The 20,388-nt window shown below is 36.7% G+C and overlaps 1 protein-coding gene and 1 pseudogene across 4 annotated transcripts in view; both read left to right on the top strand.

Moving 5' to 3' along the window:
• The first annotated feature begins 43 nt into the window (after positions 1-43).
• The window catches only part of COL11A1 (collagen, type XI, alpha 1), a 380,126-nt gene continuing 359,781 nt past the window's right edge, over positions 44-20,388 (top strand). For all 4 annotated transcript variants that reach the window (XM_006882457.1, XM_006882455.1, XM_006882458.1 and 1 more), the window contains exon 1: positions 44-444. In XM_006882457.1, the coding sequence (XP_006882519.1) occupies positions 339-444 (106 nt within the window). In that variant the 5' untranslated portion in view covers positions 44-338. The remainder of the gene's footprint in view (positions 445-20,388) is intronic.
• On the top strand, positions 13,415-14,257 carry LOC102853669 (annotated as a pseudogene).

Raw genomic sequence — 20,388 nt, 5'->3', positions numbered from 1 at the left:
CTCTTGTCCGGCCCACTGACGGCATGTAGCCTTTAGGGGCGCCCAGTGCTCTCTGCCTTTTGGTTGAAGCCCCTCATCTGCCTTCAGTGTGAAGGCAGGGCCCGGAGGAGGACTGATCGGAGGGTCCCTGTCGGTGGGGCCATCCGAGAAGAAGAGAGGGGCGAGGGGCAGGAAGGAAGCTACCATCAAATTGAAAAGAAAAAGCCCTTTGACTTCCCCCCCACCCCCTCCAATGGCTGTGTAGCAATCATCCTCGGTGGCACCGTGGAAGGGAAGAAGTTGGTCTGCAGTCACAATTGTGTGGGTCTAGTTCGCAGTCGTGAGCGAGGGGCTCAGAGATGGAGCGGTGGTCCTCCAGGTGGAAAACGAAACGGTGGCTCTGGCATTTCACCATCACAGTCCTCTCACTGACTTTCCTCTTCCAGGCTAGAGAGGTCAGAGGAGGTAAGAAGAAAATTGCTTTTGGGGAGGTGGGAAATTTGCCGTCGGTCTTTTTCCTGTGGCGCCCCTCCCCCCCTTTCACCCCTCCTTCTTCCTCCTCCCACCCACTCCCAAAAAACAATTCCCTTAAATAAAATCCAGATTGTAGCTGCCACCAGGTTGCAAGTGGAGAGTGAAGAGAGAGATAGATGTAGGCGAGACAGTAATGGGAGAGGAGGTGGGGCGGGGGGGAGATCTGTCAGGCACTGAGCCTGCTGAAATGCCCTTCATCACTTTCAAGCCTCTTTGAAACGAGGAAAAATATTACCTTGAATTCAAGGGCAGGTTTACAAAGCTTTTTGTTTGAAGAGCAATCCTTCCTTGGACCGCCCTTTGAACACATCTAGTTTCTTCAGATTCTTGCTAGTGGAAATATCGGTTTAAGGGTGAGTTGAGGAGAAAATAGAGAGAGAGGGTATAAAATGAACCTTGATAAAGTTCTTTGTCTTTGAACGAAGTGAGGGGAGGGAAAAAAAAAAGCTGTTTTGCTCTTTGGGATATAAGAGAAACCTGAGGGATGAATCTACAGGATCGAGAACACTTTTTTCCTGGTGCATTTTCAAGAGATTTTAAGTGGAGAATTTGGCAGAATGCAAGGAAGCAAATACAACTGGTTCAATAGAGAGGAACAAACTCTTTTCACTGAATTTCAGTCCTTTTCTCCCCTCTATGACCCCCCCCCCCCGCCTTCTTCTTGCAGGTTGGACGTGCAGTTCTCTTGGAGAATGATGAAACTCATCAAGCAATTGGGGTGGGGATGGAGGGATAGGGGCTGAGAGAGAAAGGGAGGGGTGTGGGATGGGGTGGGAGGAGAGAGGTAAGGAAAAGTTCCTACGTGGCACCACCAAATATTCTATGAGTAGACCTGCTCTGAAGACTGCAGCCCTGTCAGTACTCAGGGAGGAAGAGTGAATTTACTCCTCCCCTCAGTTTCCTCCGCCCTTTCCCACTGAAGCATCTGGTTGGAGCGGTCCGTTAGGTGCTGTGGATGCGGCTGGCAGGCAAATGCTTTTGGAGTTCAGAAGAAGTCCAGGCAGTTTAGAGGAAAAATACAAGTTTTTGTTTGAGAAGTACAGAGAGGAGATGGAGGTTTAGGGGAAAAAAAGATGATAAATAAAGAGTGATGGACAGAAAATAAAGTGAATCCCAGAAGACACAGGCATTAGGAGTAACACAGGACTCTAGTCTTGGTTCTAAATGCCAACACCTGAGTTCTCTATTAAGTGAATTAGCGCTTCCTGAGGTCAGAATCTGTTTTGTCTTCTTTTTTCTTGGTTCAGCTTCCAGAATGGCAAGGAAAGTGCTGGATCATTCCTCAGTAGCTGTGTGTTCTGATAGCTGCAGGCAAAACTGCCTAACAATGTATTTATTAAACTTTGCAGTGAATTATAACAACGCTAACGGATCAATCCATTCTCTTTTACATTTACAAGAATAAGTAAAGGAGCTTGAATGTGGAATCCTTCAAAAGTGCTTTGTACTTTGAGTACCTGGTCACCAGTTGAATGTAGCAGTGCTGTCAGTAGTTCTGCCCTCTGCTGGTGTGACTTTATATTTGGACTTAAGGCATCTGTGTTAGGTTAATGAAGGCTTATGTATTTATTTATTTTAAAAAATCTTTTAACTACTAAAGTGGTTGAAAGAACACTGGATTAAAGAATAGACAGTCTGTTTCTTCTTCAGCATGCTACATGCACGTGTGACCAACGGTAAAAATTTCTACTTATTTGAAAGTATAGAAACTAGGACATTGATCTTTGTGAACATGGATGAAATATAACCTTAAGAGATGCCATTGTATATCTTCACTGTTTTACAGAAAGCATTTTCAGTTCTTTTTCACTTTGGGTCTTTTATAAAGCATTCAGAATAGCAGAAAACAAATATCCACACTGCTGTTGCATAATTTTCTTTTCCCCCATCTAGTTTCGTACTTGAAATACATTTAAACAAACATGTTAGTATTGCACCCAATAAATGATAGACACATTCTTCTTTTTCTACAGTCAAGTAATATGAGAAATTGCAAAATATTAGATGTTAAGTTTCTGTCTTTCATTCCTGATAAGAAGATGGTTTGAATAGTCATGTTGTAAGATTTTGGTTTTTTTCTTCCTTTTTCTATCAAGTTGCTTGGTGCTTATAATATACTGGGAGGCCATATACTCACTTAAACTTATAGGAATTTGTTACTTAAACATGAAAAGTGAAATAATAGTGTATGCATATTTACAAAGGCAATGGGGTTTCAAGGTCTAAACCACTACACAGGAGAAAACCAGCCTCAGTTTACATATTAAGTTCTAGATATTAGAATTGCAGTTGAAGTTACATCCAGTAGGATTTTTGATTAATTTTTCAAGTAATTATACTCTAGTGTTTACAGATCTATTTATTTATCCAAGGAGAATTGGTGTAGTTTTGTTTCTAAACTAAGAAGAAAAAAGCTTATTGTCACATAAAGTTCTATATTCATAATAATTTTAGATTCTTAGGAAAGCATAATTTAGTATCTCACCTTATGAAGAAGGTTCTTAGGAATAAATGAATTAAAAGAATATTTATGACCTCAGAAATATATTATTTTACTTTGAAAACCCAAATTCTCTAGCAAATTCAACATTCTACTGGAAATCTTTACCATATTTATTAAACATTTTAAATTTTTACTATGATTTTATATAAAAGATAATGTGGATTATGATTAAAATAAATTAACTATTATGATGGATTTGTGTGTTTTTAATATATGCATTTAGAATAACTTCACTTTTATTTTTTTTAATTGTCTCATGGTTAACATAAATCAGTTATGTCAAAAAATTAAGAAGGTTTTGCCAGTCCAATACATATTATATGCAGGACCTAAGATGTATAGTAATTATACTGTGATTATATTAAGATAGATTGTTTTATGTTGGGTATTAAATTACACAATAAAATTTAAGATTTTGAGAACTAAATAACTGAATCAATTTTTAGTAATTAAAATTACATCCAACCTTAAGTAGTTAAACCATTACTGTGACTTACAAAATGTTTATCAGTTTTATGAGGAACTTTCCAAAACATGTAATTGGTAGCGGGCCCCTAAGGAGCCTTGTTTTGAGTGCCCAGGATCAGCAGGTGAAATGGTTGTGGACTCCAGAGTATGTGCTAATCCAATTTTGCGGAGAGATCAAACTGGTCCCTTAGATTTTTTAATAAAAAAATCTGATAAAGGATCACATATGCTCCCCATAACAAATGCAGAGTTTTCTAGGGTTATTAATATTTTCAATTTGCATTATTAAATTAAGTGATGAAGAATAAGTGGTGTTTTATGAGACTTATCTCTGTGCTAATTTTGCACCGATAATTACAGTTTAGTTGACACAAACATAGTCATATAGACACTTTCACTTTAATGCCTATTAGTTTTCAAATTAAGTCTATTAATTTCAAAAAAATATCAGTTTGTTTTACAATTACCATTTCACTGAAGGATTAACTTTATAAAAGTGACTCTGAGGTAAGGGGTTATTTTTGTAAATTTAAAGCAAATTTTAAAGGGGAAATATCTGGTGTGATAAAACAATGTATATGAACTTTGTAAGTACATCTTCATAAAATAATAATAATAATAATAATGATAATAATAAATTATGAAACTATAAAATGAGAAATTTGGTTGCTTATAGTTTATTAATGAAATTTATTAAAGTTCAATGATTTACCTCAATTTGTGACTAAGACAATAGAAGCACTATATCATTACTAAAGTTGTTACTCCATATATACAAGACAATCATGACTCCATTTCAGATTTGTGGGTCTGATAAAAAGTCCACATAGCCATCTTTCTTTTCCTAAAATATCTTGCTGTTTTTCATAGACAAATCTTTACATTGGCTAATGACTAAATTCAAGCAGAGCTTAGTCCATAGTATCTGCGCAATAAAGTTAACATTTTTTTAAAAATGAAATTTTGTTTAGATGCAATTTAGAGAATGCCAGAGTTAGTGATTACTATAGAAATTATATATTAATCTACCTCATCACTTATTAATGAGAAAACTGAAACACAGAAAATTGTTAGCTGAGTATTCATTCCTAGAAATATATAGAAGTAGCCTTATAATACTCAATTTTTTCCAAGGAAGAGGATGGACATCTGTAAGAGTAATGAAAAACATCTCTTAAATTACTAGAAATGTGAGACTAATTGAATGGTTAAATATTACCTAAATTTATTTATTTATTTATTTTTGGTCACAGTGTCTGAACAACATAAGAATTTTTTTTAGTTTCAGAAAATAACAAATGGTAGGGGACTACTTGCTGTTGTTAATGGACTGACTTCTATGATATTTGGTATTCTATACACAAGCATAATGAATTTTACTTACAACATGTCAAATTTTGAGGAATGATGAAAGAAAAATTTAATTTTACTTGTCAATATTTACTTGTAGAAGTCCAGCCTTCAAGAGCTAGGATTTTTACCAGATTAAGAGTCTTTTTCCTAACTTTAGGGAAATGCACTGAAAATTTTGCTTAAGATGATGTCACATACCATAGTATTTTTACACACGATGAACAATTTTTCTAAACCTCATTTTATAACTGTTGAGGCTTGTGCATTATTTTATGTAATTTTTAATGATGACATTTAGGTTTTCAAAAGGCAAAATTTTATTCAGGCTTGGATATACTCTTTCCTCTCTACCAATGGAGAAATAATTAAGAGCAGTTGGTGCAATCATTAGGAATTCAAGACTATTGCAGAGTGGGGAGCTGGGCTGCATTTCTGCTTTTACCCCTGAACTCCTCTCTTTTAATTCTGGGGAAATGTTACCTGAGCTGGGAGTGGTGAGAGGAAACTAAACTGTGTGAGGATTTTGTTGTTTTGTTTTTTTTTTAACCATTGAAGTTTTGTTCCTTAGCAATGAAGAAAGGTATACAGAGATGAAATAAAACGTTGCTGTGTTCTCAAAAATTTTCTTCCTTAGAAGAAGGCTTCCAGTGTAGCACTCAGTGTATACATCAATGGCCTCTATTTTCTTCAAATTTCTCTTATAATTTATTTCAACCTAAAGGTTTGTGGTTTTAAAAACTGTGCTCTACATTAATTTACATCTGGTATAATTATTTCTCCTTTCAGAGCTTTAATATGATTTTATTTTCATACCTACGTTGAAATTTTTTACCTTCCATTTGTGTTCAGATTTAGCATGAATAATAGGAGCTCCGAAAAGAAGATGAAAGATAATTTTTAAGTGATTTAGCAAGTAATATCTGTTTATCAGTTGCAGTCTTTGGCTTACTACTGACTTGGCTAGTGGTTCTTTAGACATTGGCTGATCACCAGACCTACTGTTATCTGGTAAAATAAACTCTTTGCTTGCTGCGCATGGAATTAGAGACAGTGCTATTAATTTAGGAGAAAGAACTCAGAGAAAAGAAAGGTTATCATATTTCAGAGTAAGAGAGCAGCTTAAATACTACTTGACAATTGAGAACTAAAACAAACCTGTGTAAAAGTGCTTTAGCACAATCAACTTTTGCAGTCCCCTCAAACCTCCTTTTTTTATTTTTTTTGTTTCTTAGAAAGCATTTCTTTCTTATTTTAACCAAATTTAATTGCTCTTGAATGGCTCTGTACTGTACAGGCCAATGAAGGTCTCTATTCATAGAGCTTGAGCGCATAGAGTGTCAGTGGAAGCTTCCTTCCTCTGTCTGACTGGTAAACTGACATCCGGGCTTAAGGGAGCAAACCTGACTGTGTGAGGTGGTTGGCTTTCCTTTCCTCACTTAGAGATTTTCTCATGACAAGGCTAAGAGGTTCTTTTTCTAGTGCACTTTTTTTTCTAGTGCACTTTCATACTTTTTGCTTTCTGTGTATAGCTCTGAACAGTGAGAAGGGCTATAAATAAAGGTTGGTATCTTCTTGAATTTAGATACTTTGGCAATGGAGCACAACTTACTAATGCTTGTCACTCTTTTAGATGTTGATGGGTTTTCAAAATACTTCCTTATTGAGGATAACTTTATTGTCAAATTGCCTAGCATAGAACCCTTTGAAGATGCGACTTCTCTGTTTGCAGCCTCCACTCTCATCACCCGCCATATCTCATTTCACAAAACCACTGCTCACTACACACCTGTGAATCTTCTTGCCCATAGTCTTCCCTATCTTCAAACACTTTATTCTCTCTTTGGAACATCTGTTCTCTTTGTGTCCATCTAGTCAGTGTCTTCTTATACTTGTGGCTTACCTTAAATGCCACATGTTCATGAAACTTTCTCCTATCTCCAGACAGATACCATATAAGAACTAGAGATGAATACATGATTATGTACCATGTTCTGTTTTAAGAATTTTTTTATACCATTCATTTTCTTAGGAAAGTTTAGGTTTACAGAAAATCTATGACTATGCAGAAAGTACAGAGAGTTCCCATTTGCCCCCTTCTTCTGCTGCCAATCTCTCGTATTTCTGACATCTTGCATTAGTGTGCCATGTTTCTTTCAGTTGATGAACCAATATTGAAATATTGCTATTAACTAAGTCCATAATCTGTATTAGAGTTCATTATCTGACATATATATATATATACATATATATATATATATAGTTGCCCAAAAGTTTAAAAAAAATGTCAACACAAAATTCTGAAAAGAAAGATTTGTTGTTGTTGTTATTGTTGTATACCATTAAGTCAAAACCAATCCATTGCTGACCCTCGAATGGGTTTTCAGAAGCAGCAAATCTCATGGGAAGATATTGCCCATCCTTCTTTCATGGAGCAGATGGTGAACTAAAACTGCATGCCTTCAGGATTTCAGTACAGTTTTATGGCAAGCTTTAATCATAATAGCTAAAAATTGGAAGCAATGAAGATATATTTCAGTAGATGATTGGGTAAACAAACTGGTACCTCATGCAATGAACTATTAGAAACAAAAATGAGCTATCAAAATATGAAAAATATGATAATCTTAAGTATATAAGCCAAAGAAGCTAGACCAAAAAGCTTCATACTGTAGAATTCCAACCATATGATACTTGGTTGTTGTTGCTATTAGATGCCATAGAGGCTAATATGACTCGTAAAGACACTGTAAACAACAGCTCTGAACTCTGTCGAATCCTGTACCATCTTCATCATCTCTGGCACACTACAGAGCATTTCCACTGTCACTGTGTCAGACTATCTATTTGAGGGCCTTTCTTTTTCTGATGCTCCACCTTTCTAAACATGAGTTCCCTTTCCAAGGAATAGCCTCTCCTAGAAACTTGTGTCCAAAGAATGTGAGGTGAATATTGAAAAGACCATGATTTGAATAAAGTACCCCTTAGTCTTCAAACTGACATCATTGCTTCTCAGTAATTTGGAGATTTCCTTGGCAGTAGACTTTCCTTTTGCAATACATCTGATCTCCTGACTGCTGGAACCAAGGGTGTTGATTGTGGATCCAATTATGATGAAGTCATTGACAGTTACCATTTTTTCTCCATTTGACAGGATGTTACTTATGAATCCAGTAGTGAAGACTTGTCTTCTTGATGTTGATAGGTAATCCATATTGAAGACTATAGTCTTTGATCTTCTACAACAAGCATTTCAGGTCCTCATCATTTTCTAGTTAGCAGGTGTCATCTGCATAACACAGTTTGTTGTTGAGTCTTTGATCCTGATGCCACATTCTTTTTCATCGAGTCCAGGTTCTTGAATGATTTTCTCAGCATATAGATTGAATAGGTATAGAGAAGATCTGACACATCTTTCTTGATATTAAACCATGCAGGGTTCCCTTGTTTTGTTTGAAGAAAAATTTTTTGGTCTAGGTATAGGTTTTAAACAAGCATAGTTGAGTGTTTTAGGATCCTCATTTTCTCAGTGTTAACCATAGTTTGTTATGATTCACACATACAAATTTATTTGCATAGTCAATAAAATTCAAATAGACATTCTTCTGGTGTTCTCTGCTTTCAGCCAACATCCCTCTGATGTCAGCAGTGATATCTCTGGTGCCGTGGCCTCTTCTGAACCACACTTGAGCTTTATATAGTACTTGAGCTTTATATAGTACTTCAGCAAGATTTTGCTTGCATGTGATAATAACAATATTGTTTTATAATTCCTGGTCTGTTGGACCTCCTTTCTTGGAAATGAGAACAAATATGGATCTTTTTTCCAGTTAGTCAGCCAGACAGTTGTCCTCAAATTTCCTGGCATGGACTCATGCAGGGCTATATCTGTTAGTTGAAACAAGTCAACTGGTACTCCATGAATTCCTGCAGCCTTATTTTTTGCCAATACCTTCACTGCAGCTTGAAATTCTTCCTTTATTACCAATGGTCTTGTTGATATGGTACCTCCTGAAGTTTTTCAGTGTCAATTAATTATTTCTAGTACATTGACTTTATATTTTTTCCATCTTCTTTTGATGTTTCCTGTATCTTTCAAAATTTTGCTCATAGCATTTCTCATTGTTTATATTCAAAACTTGAATTAGTTTTTCAGTTCTGTCAGCATGAGTTCTTCCTTTTTTATTTTACATCTTCAGCTCTTTGCACATTCCATTGTAATACTTAGCTTTGTCTTCTTGAGCTTCCTGTTGAAATCTTCTGTTTATCTTTTACTTCACTATTTCTTCCATTTGATTTGCTACTTGACAATCTAGTGGATTTTCCATCCCTTCTGATGTCCTTTTCTGTCTTTGTAATGACCTTTTTGTTCTCTTCATGGATGATATCTTTGATGTTATTCCATAAGTAATCTGTTTTGATCACTAGCATTCCATGCCTCAAACTTACTGTGGAAGCCATTTTTAAATTCAGGTTGAACAGAGTCAAGGCTGTGATTTGGTCCTTGTGGCTTGCTCTAATGTTATTCAGCTTCAATTTGAACTTGCACATGAGTAACTGATGGTCTGAGCAGTTGGCCTAACTTTGCCTACTAATATTGAGTGTCTTCAACAATTCTTTCCACAGATGTAGTCAATTTGATTTCTGTGCAGTTCATCATGTGAGGTACAGGTGTAAAGATACCTTTTGTGGTTTTTTTCCCCCAAAATTATATTTGTGATGACTAAATCTTTGAACATACAAAATTCAGTCTATTGATGCCCAACTTCCTTTCTGTCACCAAGATTGTATTTTCCAACAGCCATCCGTTCTTCATTATTTACAACTTTTGCATTCTAGTCACCAGTAATTATTAATGAATCTTGATTGTATGTTTGGTCAAATTTAGACTACAACATTTATAGTAATCCTTGTATGCAAATGGATAGTATCTTATCATTCTCAACATTGTACTTTAGATCTTGTAATTGTCTTTTTCATATGAATGCAACACTGTTCTTCCTCAGTTTTTCTCTCCTGGCACAATAAGACAATAATATGTTTATCTGATGCAAAGTGAATCAAAAGTGGAAAGATGCAGAATTGCTTAGGCTACCTTGGTTCTTTGTTTGAAAGCAGGAGTGGCATCCACTTCCTAAACAACATGTCTCTTGAAAATCTATGAACTTTCATCAATGTCAATAGTTGTAGAGGAGCTTCAGGCCTTTCTTTCATAGGGTTACTATGAGTCATGCTCAATTCGAAGGCAATCAACAACAACAACCGCAACCACCACCTTGGTTCAGGATGCGTGCTTCAAATCCCAAAGTGGAAAGGATGGGAATTAAATCTTCAACCTTGTTGTAGGATGTCTGCAATCAGTATTATATTCTACAGAAGTAAAAAATGACAAAGAATATAGAAAGATAAATGTGATATAAAGAGAGCTGAGAGGGATGAGTAGGTGAAACAAGGGATGTTGTAAAGAAAGTTGAAACTACTTTACATGATATTCAGTGGTGATGGTACTTGTTTTAGGTGCTATTAAGTCGTGTGTGATTCATAGCAGTCTTATGGATGAAAGTTCTGAACCCTATCCTATCCTGTGCCATCCCTCACAGTCCATTGGGTTGAGGTTCTACCTCTCTTTCACTGATTCTCTACCGTTCTAAGCAAGATGTCTCTCTCCAAGGAATAACTTATTCTAGCAACATGCCCAGAGTATGTTAACCACAGCTTTATCGTATTTGCCTCCAAGTAGCATTTCTCCCTTTATCATCTCCAAGACATACCTGCTTGTTTTTACTTTTCTTCAACACTACTGCTCAATGCCATCATTCTTCTGTCATCCTTATTCATTGTCTAGCTCAGATGCATTGCAAGTGAAAAGGCCATGGCCTTATTCAGGAATACCTTAGTCCTCAAACTGACATCTTTGCTCTTCAATAATTTGGAGGTGTCCTTGTTTGAAGACTTCTCTAGTGCAATACATCACCTAATCTCTGCTGGTATAAAAGGTGTTGATTGTGATCTAAGTAAGATGAAATCATTGACAGTTTCAAACTTTTATTCATCTGTCATGATATTGCTTATGATCCAGTGGGGAGAATTTTTGTTTTCTTGATGTTGATATGTGGTCGATATTGAAGGCTATCTTCTTTGATCTTTTGCAAAAAGTGTATCAAGTCCTTCTCTATTTCAGTAGGTGAGCTGGTATCATCTGTGTAACCTAAGTTATTTATGAGTCTTCCTCTGATCCAGAAGCCACATTTCTCTTTATAGAGTCCAGCTTCTCAAATAATTTGTTCAACATACAGACTGAATGGCTATAGAGAAAGGATACAATCTTCATGTACACTCGTGTTAATTTTAAACCATGTCGTGTTCATTTGCTCTGTTTGCATAACAGACCCTTGGTCTAGGTATAGGTTTCGCATGAGCACAAGTAGGTGTTCTGGGATTTCCATTCTTATCAATATTAGCCATAATTTGTTATGATCAAGTTCCTTTGCATAGTCAATAAAGCACACATAGACATAATATTACACATTTATCAAAACCCATAATATTAAATTGGAATTACTTTTCCTATGAAATCTCATTTCCTTCTGACAATTGTACTGGTGATAAATTAATTTGAACAGTCCATTTTTATCCATAAGGGAATTGAAAAACGGAAACATTAACTGTTCTGGCTCAAGTCACACAGTATTAATTTGTTATTGTTGTTATGTTCTCTCTAATTAGAACAGACTCATGGCTGACCTCCAGCAGTTTTTTGGGAGGGGTGAAAATGGTGAATTTTAACTGCCTGCCTTTGGTTGGCAGTACAATGCCTTATACACTAGGATACCAGAGTTCCCATTTTATAACATGTAGATTCACAATTTGAACAGACAATTTAATTTCCAAATATTTGATATGATAGCTCATCCATATTTTATTTTGATTAATGTTTTCCACTAATAAACTCTGGTAAAATTATTTTCCCTTAAGGAGTTGCTGGATCTATTTGTAAAATCTATTTGTTTCAAATATATCAGAGATGATGATCATATGCAGAATAGGACAGGGTTCAGGTCTGTCATTCATAGAGTTGCTATAAGCTGTACTTGATGACACCGAGCAACAATAACATTGTCTATAATAGGACTTGAATACACAGTTTATTTTACAGTTTCTAGTCAAGATATTCAGGAAGGCCTTTGATGAGATAGATTGACACAGTGACTGCAAAGATGAGCTCAAGTGTGTTAGAGATGATGCAGATGGCATAAGATAGGACAAGATTCAGATCTATTATTCATAGGTCACTGTGGGTCAGTCATACTTGACTAGATGGCATCAACAGTCAATTCAGAATATTTAGGACCTGAGGATGACTCATCAGCAACCTGTGTTATGTAGATAACACAACTTTGCTTACTGTTAGTGAGGACTTAAAAGGCTTTCTACAGAAGATCAAAGATTATATTTATTGATATGGATTATGTCTCAACATCAGAAAACAAAATCTTCACCACTGGGGCAATAAGCAACATCATGATAGAGAAAACATTGAAGTTGTCAGTGATTTCTTTTTTGCTTGAATACACAATCACCACTCTTGGTAGTCAAGAAATTTTTAAAAAATCCTAGAAATCAAGAAATCAAAATATGTGCTACATTGGGAAAAACTTGTTGTCTAGGATCTTTCCAGGATTCTAAGGAGCAACGATGCCAGTATAAAGATTAAGGTGCTCTTGGTCCAAACCATGGTCTTTTGAATTACTTTCTAAACATCTGCAAGTTGTATAATGACTAAAGAATGGTGGAAGAAGAATCAGTGTCTGTTAAGTTGTGATTTTAGAAAAGAATACTGAATATCCTATGGACTTCCAGCAAACAAACAAACAAACAAACAAACATACATATCTAAAAGCTCAACCAGGGTCTTCACAACAGTGAAAATGGTGACATTTTGCCTCACATATTTGTGGCATGTTATAAGGCTTCAGTAGTTGGAAAAAGACATCATGCTTGGAAACTTTTTCAATTTTATAAATGTTGATATGAGAAGTTTGTCCATTTTTCTCTCAATAAGTAGCTGATAGATTCGAAGCACTGACCTTTGAGTTTGCAGTACTATTTCTCATGTTTTAGCTGCACTAAAATCTCAATAAGATGATTGACACTGATTGTAGTAATGTGCTTTAGCGTGTCAGAGATGAAGACAGCACAAGATAGGGCAAGGTTCAGATCTGCTCTTCATAGGGTTACTATGAGTCATAAGACACTTAACAACAACAAAATTTAGGCCATTAATAACCCTACTTCCACCAAGAAACAAACACAAGATTAAAACCTAGCTCACTTAATGTGAGTGGAAACTTTCTTAAGACCTTTTTGTTATCTTTTTAGCAATGATTATATATTTACATATATAAAATTTTTGAAAGGAAATGAGTTAGTATTTTCATTTTCTTTTGAAAATGGTTTTGTGCTTCTCTCCAGACACTACTAAATATTTGCAGCTAATGACTGATTCTAGCACCTTTAAAATTGGGGTTTAGACTCCACTTCCCGGCAGCCCCCACGGGGACCCACTGGGCAGGAGGGGCGATGCCGCTGCTGGTCGAGGGGCAGCGAGTGCAGCTGCCCCAGCCTGCCGGGGGACCTCGTCCGTGCCCATCCGACTCTGGAGGAAAGAGCCAGACTTCTCAGAGGTCAGTCTGTTCAACAAGTGGGACCCGAGGGCCTTCTGTATGTTCAGCAGAGAGAGTTTGCAGTGACCTCCCCAAAGGATGGCTCCATCTCCATTCTGGGTTCTGATGATGCCACCACTTGTCACATTGTGGTCCTGAGGCACACAGGTAATGGGGCGATCTGCTTGACACACTGTGATGGATCTGACACCAAAGCCGAGGTCCCCTTGATCATCAACTCCCTAAAATCCTTTTCTGAGCCCATAAAATGCAGCAGGCTCGAAGTGCACCTTGTGGACGGCTTCAGTGATGATAGGCAGTTGTCACAAAAACTCACTTAGTGAATGAAAGTCATTTTCCAATAATTTACGGCATTGCTGTCAACATAAAAACTGCAGATTTACAGAGCCTCATTCCAAGACCGAGGGCCGGAGGAGGAGCTGCGTGCTGCCCGTGCTCTGACGCGAGGACCAATGATCAGCATTTATGATGCAAAGACAGCAACTTCGCCTAGGACCATACTCCTGGACGCCTTATCCACATGTGGATTTCTGGTTGCAGCAAGATGACAAGCAAATACTAGAGAAATCTTTCCACTTCACCTCTGACAGAGCCCCCTCACTTCGTGGAACACATCAGATCCATCTTGCGGTTCTTAGAAAAATACCCATACCCAACTAATGCACTGTTTCCTGAAAATAAAGCTCTACTCTACGAAAAAAATGAAGACGGCTTATGGGAAAAGAGGTCCTCTTCGTGAAGCAAAAACCCAAGAATTACCAAAGAAAGCAAATTTTTATCGTGACAAAGACCAATGCTGGGGGCTGGAGGAATGTGGGTTTGGAATCTACGCCTGGTGTGTGATAGATCTCCTTACTCGGGGTCTTTCAAGTGACTTTGAGAATAAAATAATATTTTAGCAAAGGCAAAAAAAAATGGGATTTACTCTGAGCAATCTGATGAGAACAAAACTATATGAAGTTATATTTTTGCTTTGACAACAGCATGGATCATCCCTTCATTTGTCTATTGGTAAGGAAGAAAAGGAAGTTTTATTAAGAATGATAACAATCTTGAAAACTGAGTATTAGAAATATATATTCTTTCATTAGTTTTATATGCTATTGTGAGTTAATATTCTCACTTAGCTTGAATAATCATTACACATAATTGCCTGTTTGTGTCTATATATTGCCTTATGATTATTTTAGTAAACTCTTTAAATTAGAAAGTAATTTATATATTATAAAGTACAGTATAATTGTGATGAACTACCATCTTCACGCTTTAAGTAAGGAGAGTATAAATTTCATTTCATGTACTTAGTAAGATTAACAGATAATAGTGGAATAATTTCAGAAAAATAAATGTATGTTTTATAGTTTTTCTACGTTGATTATATATTTTTCAAGTCAAATCCCAAATCCACTGCCTTTGTGTCAATTTTGACACGTAGCACCCTTTACTGGATTTTCAATTTTATAAATCTTAATAGGAAAAGTTTGCCCATTTTTTTCTATCACTAAGTAGCTGATAGATTTGAATTGCTGATCTTTGAGTTTGCTGCACAACTTGTAACTCAACTATGCCCCATATATTAGCTGCACTAAAATTTTTTTGTGTCCCAAATACCTAAACAAGAGGTTATAACATAGTAATTACTGCTAGTGTCTCCGGAAATGTATTGACACAACTTCTATTTATATTTTATGATTCTCTCAGGATTTCAGTGTCTGTTTTACCTCCAAGCTTTTGAATAAGTCGTATTCTCTAACTTGATTGCTCTTTCACTTTACTTTGTATGCTGACCATTGCTTTTTATTCAGAATGTATGTATATCTTCTGGAAATAAGTCTCTCATAAATGAAGACTTTATGGTTTAAAACATATTCTTACTCCAAAGTCATGGGGTATCTCTTCTCATTGTCATTGAGCCAGAATCAACTAATAGATGACCATTCAGCAGGTTTTCAGAGGCTGTAAATCTCACAGGAGGAGATTACCCTTCTGACTTTCATAGAACAGCTGATGGATTGAGACTTCAAAGGTGCCATTTTGGGTTAGCAGTGCAATGCCCTGCAGACTAGACTGCTGGTGATTATATAGAATTTGATTAATACCACAATGAAAACAAATAAATATGTCTTGGAGAAAGTACAGCCAGAGTGCTCTTTGGAGGCAAGGATAATGAGGTTTTGCCTTGCATACTTCATGTGAGTTGCTGGGAGGGCCTATTCCTTGGAGAGGGACATGATGCTTAGAATGGTGGAGGGTCAGCAAAGAAGAGGAAGAACCTTAAGCAAGTGGATTGACATGGTGACTTCCGCAAGGGGCTCTAGTGTATCAACAAGTATGAGGATGATGATTGGGTTTCAGTTCCACTATTCCTAGAGTTGCTATGAGTAATACTTGACTAGATGGTACCTAACGACAACAGCAGTGAAAATAGGGACTGTTTTTTTTAACCTATGTATGGGAATATATATATAGTAGACAAAAACATTCTTTGAGTAGATAAGTGATTTCATAAACCTAGGATTTAGTCGACTTAAGAAGAGAAACTGACTAATCAGTCCTTGTTTGGTTTCACAGTCATGCCACTTCCAATCCCAACCCCAAGGGCTTTGATTGAATAATTTTGTATGGATTGTAAACCTATGCCCTTTATAAAAATCCAATACTCCACTGTTGTTGAATTGATTCTCACTTGTTGTTGTCCTTCCATCAAGTTCTGAGGCTGTAAATCTTAATAGTAGGAGATTACCTATCTTTCTTCCATGATGCTGCCTGTACAGGAGACTCAGAACTTTTTGGTTAACACCACTACACACTAGGCCACCAGGGCTCCTTATGTACTTTATACAACACTGAAAATAATTCTGATATGCAGAGAGAATTTACAGACCACTATTACAGGAAATGACCAAATTTGACAATGTGCCTAATTTGCATAAACACGAATCAAGTGAAAGTCTATTTCTCTGTTTATGCACGGAAATTGCATTATTTTAATTCTCTTCATCAGAGCATATGATAAAGAACAATGAGGATATTCCTTTCAATACTAATATCAATGAATTATATGTAAAATATGATCTTACTTTGATAGTAACTTATCCTAATAGTCTTGGCTATTTGTACATCAGAAATAACATATCTCTAAAATACCACTTTTCTCAACTGGCTTTTGTCCTTTCTTTCACCATCTTTAGCTATGATACTATATTGTAGAATTTTATCTATTATTAATAACATATATGTGCTATTATGGTATTACTTTTCAACTTTTAGTTCATAGGCACTTTTATGATCCAAGAAAATTCAAGATTGAGACTATTAATTAGGCACAAAATTAAGCAAGTGTCTTAAATGAAGGGAGCTCTGATGGCAGAGCGAATCAGTGTTTGTCTCCCACCTGAAATATCAGTGTTCTTAAACTCACTACCTGTTTTTCAGGAGAAAGATGTGACAATGTGCTTTCTGTAAAGATGTGTGGGGTGATTCTACTCTTATAGAATCTCTATCAATTAGAATCAACTGCACAATAACTGGTTGGTCATCTACAAACTTCTGTTAACACAGGCCAACAGGTTCTATGGTTAAAAGAGTATGCCAATTTCCATTCCCATGGTGTTGTGTGTTAATAGAAGAGTAATAGTGAAAAGTTATTAAATACACATAATAATTCATTTACTCCATAAATATGTATTAAATTTTTATTATGTGTTCATGCTTGGTGCTAGCCTCATTCATTTATACATTCATTGAGTAAGATTCAACAAGCACATTTAGGGCTGAGGGAAGTTTTGGATCTTATGAGCTACTCAATGTAACAGTCATCTTCTTTTGTCTAATGTATATTAAAGTCTTGTATGTCATCTACATAACACAGATTGTCCTGAAGTGCTTTCTGTAGAGGTTCAGGGACTGCAGCCTTCAATATGTTTTGAGGCTTAATTTCAAGAAGACAAAGATCTCACCAGTGGACCAATTGGCAGCATTGGGATAGATGGTGAAGAGATTGAGATTGTTCACAGCTTTAGTTTGCTTGGCTCCACAGCCAACACTCTTGGTAACAGCAGCCAGGAAATTCAAAGATGTATTGTGATGAGAAAGTCTGCTGTTAGGGACTTCTCCAAAGTACTAAAGAGCAAGTGCATCTGATACAGGCTGCCATGGTCTTTGCAATCACTTGTTATGCATCAGAGAATTGGACAATGACTAGGGAGAGTAGAAGGAGAATTGATGCCATTGAGCTGTGGTGCTGGAGAAAATTATTGAATGTACCATGGACTGTTAAGAAAACAAACAGGTTCAGCCTGGAGAAGGTTAAACCAGGCTGCTCTTTGGACACAAGGATCCTGACGCTTCATCTGATATACTTTGGACATGTTGGAAGAAGGGACCTGTCCTTGGACGGGAACATCATGCTTGGGAGGGCGGAGGGACAGCGCAGGAGAGGAGGGCCCTCTATGGGGTGGATTGATTCAGTACTGGGATAATTGGGATGGGTGTATCAGAGACAGTGTAATTGGCACAGGACAGAGCAGAGTTTAGGGCTGTTGTACATATGATTGCTATGAGTTGCAAGCGACTTGACAGCACATAACAACAACATATTAAAGTCTACTTGAAGCAACCGTCATCAATAAAATAGGCACACAAATAAGTAGAAAACTACCATCTGGCTAGATATTTTGAATGAGGAATACAAGATTCTAGGAGAATGCAGAACAAAAGGTTGGTGAAGTCATAGAATGTTTCCCTGAAAAGATAACAATTGAATATTGAAGGTTAGAAAAAGTGAAGAGAAGAGAACATTTCAGGCAGTGGCATTTTAAAGGGTCAAGAAGCCTGTGGCCAAAGATAGGACAAGGAAGTGGACATGAAAATGTCATTTTAAGAACCATGTAAGTGGAGAATGAATAATATTAGTGGCATAATTTGAGATGAAGTGGCAAGTGGACATCAGCTGTACATAATGCAAGACCATATGGATGTATTTTTCTACATAGTGTGGATCCATGTGATTAATTTGAAAGTATAATGAGGCTGCCAACTGACAAGGTCTGTATGCACTTTGGTGTCTATCCATACTTGGTCCCAGTTGATTTCAGCCATAGTATCCTACCATAATTTATGCCAGGGAACTGGCATTATTCTTCTTTCACAATTACTGCCAACACACTTTAAAATCACTTGGAGATGTCAACAATAATCAGTACATTTAAATCACACTTGATATGGAGTTAGGCTTGTAATAAACTTGCTAGTAATGGAATAAATAATATTCTGTTATAATACATGCATTTATATTTTTTAACACTGGGTTTTCTTGATTTTGTTGAAATTATATCATTTTTAGAATGTAAATGACAAAATAATGACTTTCATTTTTGAGGGTTAATGCACTTGATCACAATCTCTGTCTTACTTATAACAAAGCGTTGATTGTGAACATTTTACCCACACTAATTTCTTTCAGGAAAAGTCCTATAAAACAGAGTTTTAGAAGAGCCATGCTATTAATTGAGTCAATTAAGTCTCTAAATAGCATTGACAGGCTATCAACTCCCAGAGTTTTTTCCAGCCAGATCATTTCCATGAATGCTGCACTCATTTACTCAGCTGTCTTTTCAGTCATTCCCAGTTGTCCTGACAAACTTGGCATATCCAAAACTGAAATGTAGAACTATCCTGAAAGATAATTTTCTCAGTCTTCCTCATCTCAGTCAATAGTAATAATACACACTGTGGTAATGTCAGGGCTAAAACATTAACTTCTTTTCCTGTTGTACCTACAGCCAACCTATATTCTACCTTCAAAAAATCACACTTGATAAGGAGTTAGGCTTTTATCTTATTTCTCAGTCCAAGAAGGTATCATACATATGGGGGGTTACTGTTACCACTCATCTTCTCTCGGATTCTTCTACCCCATGGCCTCTGTATCTATTCTCAGCACAGCAGCCACAGTGTTTGGGGGAAGTGATGGGGACACAAGGAAAGGCTAGTTCACATTCTCTATTCCAGATCTTCCTATGACTTCATGTCAGTTGGAATAAACTCTGAACCCCTTACATATCTCAAAGGATCTCTACACTGTCTTCTTTCTCTCACACTTGATTCCTGATTTTGCAAATTATTTTTCTGTTTGCTAGAAATATGCACTTCTGCATATTTTCTCTGATATCATAGAGCATTCACGTCTTTTGCACTTGCTGTTTCCATTGCTTAGAATGCTGTTCCACAAAAGATATCAAGTAGAGGAATCTCATGACTTAGAACTTTGCACTACTACACTTTTCACATTGAAACTTCCCCCTTTCATATTTAATATTAAAATCCATACTTCTTTAAAGTTTCAGATATACTTTCATTTCTGTTTTTAATCATCAATTATGCATAAACAATTAAATATTTAAAATATTTTAATGCTTTATAAATGTTGTTGTTATGTGCTGTTGAGTCGCCTGCGACTCATAACGACCCTATGTACAACAGCCCTAAACTCCTCTCTGTCCTGTGCCAATTGCACTGTCTCTGACACTCCCACCCAAATCATCCCAGTCACTAAATCAATCCACCTCATAGAGAGCCTCCCTCTCCTGCGCCATCCCTCCACCCTCCCAAGCATGATGTCCCTCTCCAAGGACCGGACTCTCCTCACGACATGTCCAAAGTATGTTAGACGGAGCCTCAGAATTTTTGCCTCCAAGGAGCCACCCGGTTTAATCCTCTCCAGGACAAATCTGTTTGTTTTCCTAGCAGTCCATAGTATTCTCAATACTCTTCTCCAGCACCACAGCTCGAAGGCATCAATTCTCCTTCTATCCTCCTTGGTCATTGTCCAACTCTCTGATGCATAACAGGTGATTGCGAAGACCATAC

The sequence above is a fragment of the Elephantulus edwardii genome, unplaced genomic scaffold (assembly GCF_000299155.1).
Source record: "Elephantulus edwardii isolate Elephantulus edwardi_28Jun2011 unplaced genomic scaffold, EleEdw1.0 scaffold00020, whole genome shotgun sequence".
NCBI lineage: Eukaryota > Metazoa > Chordata > Mammalia > Macroscelidea > Macroscelididae > Elephantulus > Elephantulus edwardii.
This window is presented reverse-complemented; position numbering and strand designations above follow the sequence as displayed.